General features: G+C 54.9%; 1 protein-coding gene across 1 annotated transcript; it reads left to right on the top strand.

Moving 5' to 3' along the window:
* The first annotated feature begins 5840 nt into the window (after positions 1 to 5840).
* LOC144148441 (progestin and adipoQ receptor family member 3-like) lies at positions 5841 to 6698 on the top strand. Its single transcript, XM_077679977.1, has one exon. The coding sequence runs from the start codon at positions 5841 to 5843 to the stop codon at positions 6660 to 6662; it is 822 nt and encodes a 273-aa protein (XP_077536103.1). The 3' UTR covers positions 6663 to 6698.

Below are 6698 nucleotides of genomic sequence, written 5' to 3'. Positions count from 1 at the left end.
GACTTCGATGATGTAATGGTCGCTGCCCAGGTTCCGTCCCGTGTTCCGCCACTTCACCCCTCGCTTGGCTGTATCCGCCGTCCGGACGAATGTCAGGTCCGGGTTCGTGTCTCGCGTGGTGGACGTTCCTACCCGAGTGGGGGCCGCTGGGTCCGTGTAGAGGGAGAAGCCCGCGTCCGCCGCATCGTCCAGGAGGTCTCTTCCTTTTACCGTTGTCCTGCCGTACCCGAGCTCCTTGTGCGGGGCATTAAAATCCCCGCAGACCATGACCGTGCCTTTCGGCGCCGAACGTATCGCCTTGTGCAAAAGGGCGCGGAATTTCTGCTGACGGTGCGCCGGATTGCTGTAGGTATTTACCAGGAGAAAGGATTCTTTCCTCTTCCTGCCGATCACCACCTCGGTCGCGCAATGCTCAATGGTGCTGCGTCCAAGGAAGTTCTCGTGCTTGACGAAAGTGAGTCCCTTCCGCACGAACGTGCACACTCCCTGCCCAGCTCCTTTGCCGCATTTCCTTGCGCTCGGGGGGCTCGCGTGCGCTCGGTAGCCGGGGAGGGATGGCGCGTTCTCGGTGTGTGTCTCCTGGATCATTATTACGTCCGGCGCCCGGTCGGCGCCTTGCAGATATTGTTGCAGTACCGCCTTTCTGCACTGGAACCCGTTGGCGTTCCAGTGCCAGATCCTTAGGCCTGAGCTTGCTGTTGTTGGGGTCCGGGCCATATTGATGTCTGTGGTTGGGCGGGCGGGTCGCGGTTGTCCTCGTCATCATTCCGTCCGAGCTTCTTGTATAGGAATTCTTGCATCTTCTGTAGTGTTACTTCCACTGCTTCGAGCCTGTCCTCTATCGCTGTGAAGCGCGTGTTCATCCGGTGTTCGAGGGCGTTTACTCGCTTCTCGAGCTTGTCTTGTTTCTCCGTGTAGCGGCGAAGGCGAACGGCGTCACCTACTCCGCTTCTGGACTGGGGTTCGGGCGTGTCGTCCTTCGATCGGGGGTCCGCTGCATTTCCTTCCTCTTCCTCGTCCTCCAACATGTCGGTTTCGAGGGGTTGTGGGTTGACGGGCCTGTCCCGGGGCTGCTGGGCCGGTCTTTCCGGCTTCGTTGTCGCCGGTGGCCGTTGTTGTTGTCGTTGTGGTGGTGGGGGCGGCGGCGGGGTCCGCACTCGCGGTTGCTGCTGTGCTGGCTGGGCTTGCGCTTGCGGGGGCGCTTGCTGCCGCTGTTGCTGTTGGTTGTTCAGGAGTCGGATGACTTCCTTGAGCTGTTGGTTCAGTCGAGCGTTTTCGGCCTTGAGTGTCGTGATTTCCTCACGAAGAGCCTGCATCGCCTCTGGTCGCTGTGTCGATTTCTCCCGTTCCCTTCGCGGGGTCTTGGATCTTGCGCGAGTTGCGGGTGCACTGACAATATCGGTCCACGCTACCCGTTCTCGCGAGTGCGATGCGACCGGTCTTCTCCTGCTGTCGCTTCTTCCACTTCTGCCTCTGCTGGCGGAGCGAATCCTTGCGGAGCGCGCGCCGCTGGAGGCGGAGCGCCGCCGCCGCGAGCAGCTGCGGCTGCGCCCGCGCTGTTGCTGATGGCTCAGCCGCGGGAAGCTGGCATCGTCTTTTCTGGGAATTCTTTCTCTTTGTGGTGACGTCACTTTTCTACGGTCCCACTGCCGCTTCTTTACCAAATATGGCGTCTTGTACTTGTTCGTACACCCCGGCGAGCTGGTCGGGTGGGGCCCTCCGCACAGCTTGCAACGTGGCGTACATTCGTTGTCGTGATTCGCACCCGGGTTGGCCTTCCCGCACGCGAAGCACACGCGCGCGTTCGGCTGTGGGCACACGTCTGTGCGGTGGCCGATCTTGCCGCACTGCCTGCAGACCTCGTGGTGCTGTCTGTAGAGGCTGCACCTCACTAGGACGGCACCGTATTTGACTGTTGTGGGGACCTTTGTGCCCTGGAACAGGACAATCACCGCGGTCGAATTGCCGATTCTGTGCGCATCGACTGCCGTGGGGTTGCGGTTGTTCACTACGTTGGCCTTGATTTCCTCCGGGGTATCTTCGGTGGAGATGTTTCGAATTACCCCCTTCGCGGTGCCGTCCGGGGCCGCGTGATACGCGCTGACCTCGTGGGTTTGCCCCCCGATGTTGAGTGCGCGAAGCTGAGCGTATCTCACCGCCCGCTGCTCGTCCGGGGTGCTCACTACTATTATGTTCTGCATGACGTTTGCGCAAATGGTATCTTGCATGGCCTCTTCTCTCGTGGTTCCCGTTGCCGCCATTACCGCGGCCATCAGTACTGGGGCCTCGACGCGGCCAGTGTGCAGGCCGCCACGTGGCCTCACGATGACCTTGTGCTCGCTTCTCGGGATGTTTGCTGGCATGCGGGCCGCCTTCGTTAGGGTTGCGTTAACTCGTCTGGCGAATTGCGCTCGGTTGGTAGTGGGTTTGGACACCTTGACGGCGGACTCACCGGTGGTTGATTGCTGCGGAGCCTCTCGTTGCTGCGGCGCCCGTCTCTTCGGAACTACCCAGCCGGCGGTGTCCCCCGCCGAGAGTTCCTCGCCGTGTACAGCGACGGCAGTTCGGCCGGCGAAACGGTCGAGCTGTATTTGTAGCGTTGGATCTTCCCTCTCTTCTTGGTCGTGCTCGGAGCCCGTGTCCATAGCAGTTGCCATGTCCTCTGGCCCGGTGGCGACGGAGTCGTCCGGCGTTAGGCCTAGCGGCCGCGGGCCGGCGCGGCCGGGGGCCGTACTCGAGCTAGGCCTAAATTAGGCTTAGCCCGGAGTCCACGCTGGCGCACAGAGAATCGCCCGTAAATCGAGAAAGTCGCGTACCACTTGTCCGAAAATGGTATCGGTCGGGTCCGCAAGTGGTACCGGTCACGTTGGTAGCAATTAATCCGAGCTACCGGATAATTAGCACAGCGAAAATCGATGAAAAGCGGGAGCCCACATGAGGTGCTGCAGCGCCGAAGCTTGGAAGCGCGTGCCTCCTTGGCCCAGAGGAAGGCTGCACCTTCCTCTTCGAAGTTCTTCTTCTTCTTTTGTTGTTGTTCCTTTGTTATTGGCACATACCTCCTCACCTTCACCTTAGCGGAGTGCCTCATACCCACGCAGGGGGATTGGCCAGGGCTCGAATACGGCTATTTAGTTAATAAGCAATGCAATGATAAGCACAGAAGTCAAAAGTCTAAGAGAAAAATAACTAGAATCAGTCCGTAGACGCGGGGAAAACATGGTGAAAATATCGTTTTAACAAAGGAGTCTTCCTCTATGCATCCCTAAAACATCTCTAAAACATTCCTACGGTTAAAAGTAACACTTTTACCCCGATTCAGAACAATTAAAAATGGGAAGGCCACAGACTGGGAGGACATTGATCTAATAAAAGACAACAGCCAAACTGAACTGTTCGTTCTACTAGTTGGTTCAGTGAAATCGTGAAGAGAGAAGTGAGCTAAGCAGACTTGTACGAAGACATAATCAAACAAAAATATATTTTCGTTGTTTCTCTTTTCCTCCATGTCTCTCTACAGTGTATACAGCTGAAAAAAAAAACTTTTTTCAGCTTCGCGGTGCAATTTCTGACCCAAACTGATTGGTGCATAGCATTAGATGGTGTCTGAACTTTCTGCATGGCATCTAAAACGTATATACCGTCAAAATACGTATTATGAAGCTCATTGGACCTCGCAAGTTATCTACAGCAAACACGAGTTCATCTGATGTGCTTTTAATTATTTGTTCTGGGATACAGCTCCACAGTACTTGAAAATGTCAAAAGCTCCAAATATATTTGAGGGAGAGCAAAAACACTTTTCCAATGCACCCAAGCATCAAAAGGAGCTAGTTTGAGCGCGTAAATCCCTGGCCCCATAGAGATAATATACTGACTCCCTGGCCCGCACAAGTGGAGAGAAGCAGACGACAACTACGACAACGGTGTGGGACACTCAGACCTGTGGCGCCACCCCAACGGCACAGCCGTAGGCTGCAAAGCTCCCTCCAGAGCTATAGTTTCGTTGCATCATCGCAGAATGGCGCTAGCAGTCCGCGCTGCAGCCGAGCAGCCGGGGAGTGACCCAGAGGAACTCTAGCGTAAAGTCACTGGAACTTGGTGACTTTACTCCGTGTCTTTTATTGATTGTATTGTTTAACGCACCGACGCAAGCAGGCGATGGGGCGCGCTGTAGTGGAGGGCTACGGATTAATTTTGACCACCTGGGGACCTTTAACGTGCGCCGAAATCTCGTACACACGAGCGTATTTGCTTTTTGCCTCCATCAGAAAAGCGGCCGCCGCGGCCGGGAATCGAAGCCGCGACCTCGTGCTCAGCAGCGCAATACTCCGTGACTTTACTCTAGCGCGTTCTAACAAGAGCGCTGCCTATAGCTACCAATACCACATTCCCCACCCCGTAAACAGACATGCACGTTACGCGTTACAAGGAACGAGTACGTCTACCTAGTTACTATTCTCGGTAATTATTAACGCATTTAGTTACCTTTTTTTGCATCTCGTTGCTATGAGTACTAACGTGCACAACACCGCTTACATGGCCTTGTTTTTATTCTAACCTGTGCATGCGTCTATAGGCACATTGCGCTGATGTTTGCCTCGAAAGTATCAGCGCCATATTCTACATTCTATTGGTTCGGGGCGTCATTTCCATTGCGAATGATGCCCCGCTCATCGCGGCCTCTTGTCGTAGCATTCTATTTCCGCAAGTGTCCGCGCATGGCCCGAGATAACAACACCCGAGATTATGACGAGTCGAGCACGGGCGCCCATGCAAACAAGTCATGTGGGTAACGTCATGATAACAAAGGCCGACATGAAGTAATAGTTTAGGTTGCGCAGATGAAAAGACGCTAGTAGTGGATATTGGCATGTGTGCAACCAGATAAGCAGCTAAACAGTATGACAGCTACTGCAACGTATATCGCTAGACCCGTCAGTCGAACAGTTGACTGACGTGTACAGGAAGAACAAAAGGTAAGGGACTCCCGGCTAGGGCGCAGTCCAGGAGAAGTCGAGGGGGCGATTTACCAGAATATAGACTCCTCCTCGGACATGGCCCGGGGACGTAAACACCACCCACGTGACTACTACGAAGACATGATTGGCGGCCCTAGACAGCTCGTACCGTCAAGATCAGCGCTCCCCTGATCGAGAGGGCGAAGGCCGCTGTATCTAGCGCTCGGGACCTGGGCTTCCACTTTAGCTATCTTTTGCTCGCTCCCCTTCTCCATTCCCCCTTAGTTATTTACTCTCTAATGAACGTTTTCTATCCTTCCGTTAAAAGTTAGCTGTTGCGCCGTGCGTTTTCTACATCCATAACCTGCCATTTTCTTGGAGGCATGAAGGGGGTTCTATACTTGCAATTACAATTCTTTAGAGTGCAGGCTGTACTTTTCGTAGTCCTTCACTATTACAAAAACTTTAACCCACAAACCCACAATGCGGGGTTTCTTTCTCATTGTTTTTTAGTTTTTGTTTTTGCTGTTGTAGTATCAGGGCTTCCGGATCTGGGTTTTTTCAGTTATCTGCCATCACAGGGCGTCAACCTAATCTATGTCGACGCCACGCGGTGGAATAAAGAAGTCTGCAGTTGTTCTAAGCACTACCGTGGTGTCCCTTTGTCGTCAAGCCCTTCAGGGCCGTCATAGCCATCACTATACCCGTGTAAGGCGAGAATATAATCCAAATGCGATCTTAAAAGTTTTCTGCAGCCCCTGTGTAAGTAACACACAGTGCAACATTACGAAAGTGGATTCGTGAAGAAGGAAAATTGATTGAGATTGTTGAGCTAGCTACCATCATCGTCATGAGCAGCTGCGGCCCACGTCAGCCCGCAACATGGCGAACGCAAGAAGCGGAACCGCGCAGGGGTCCAGCAAGTTACGTAGCTACGACGAGGCGCCCGCGTTTCTCCGACAGAACCCGTTCATAAGGAAGGGCTACCGCGCCGGCTACACGCCGTTGGAGTGCCTGCGCAGCGTGTTCGAGTGGAACAACGAGACGCTGAACATCTGGACCCACCTCTTGGGCATCCTTCTCTTCAGCGCCGTCCTTGTCCACGACGTGAGGCACCGGCTGGCGGCCGCCGGCGCCAGCCCCATCGACGCCACTGTGGTGGTGGCCTTCACCTGCATCTACATCACGACGCTGTCGCTGTCCGTGCTGTACCACACCTTCAACTGCCAGTCCAAACAGGTCTACCAGGAACTGCTCAAGTACGACTTGGTCGGCGTCGCCTTGAGCCTCTGGGCCACCGTCTCTTCGGGCGTCGTAATTGCTTTCGATGAGCACCCGTTCTCCAGGTTCCTGTACATCGCCGTCGAGGCCGTTCTTCTCGTGGGCATCTTGTGGAAGGCTGGCACCGAGGACACTGGCATATTTTGCAGCCTCGGAGCCTTCGGGCTGCTGCCTACGATCCACTGGCTCTTCTTAGCGCCGCCTTACTTGACCCGCATCCTCCCTTGGCTCGTGCTGCTCTTCCTGAGCTCGGGCTTCTCGTACCTCGTCCTTGAGGGACGCTGTCCCGAGCGGCTGCGGCCGGGGTATTACGATTACGTCGGGAGCAGCCACCAGATATGGCACATCTTAGTGGTGTTCATTACCATGCTATGGCATGAGACGGCGTTGGCGATTATAAACTGCAAAAATGGACGCTGCTGACAGGACAGTAGACCGGGGAGGCCAAAAGAGTGTCAA

Source organism: Haemaphysalis longicornis, unplaced genomic scaffold (genome assembly GCF_048455015.1).
Source record: "Haemaphysalis longicornis isolate Haplotype H1 unplaced genomic scaffold, Haemaphysalis longicornis Haplotype H1 scaffold_8, whole genome shotgun sequence".
NCBI lineage: Eukaryota > Metazoa > Arthropoda > Arachnida > Ixodida > Ixodidae > Haemaphysalis > Haemaphysalis longicornis.
The sequence above is the reverse complement of the archived record's forward strand: the minus strand, read 5'-3'. Positions and strand labels throughout refer to the sequence as shown.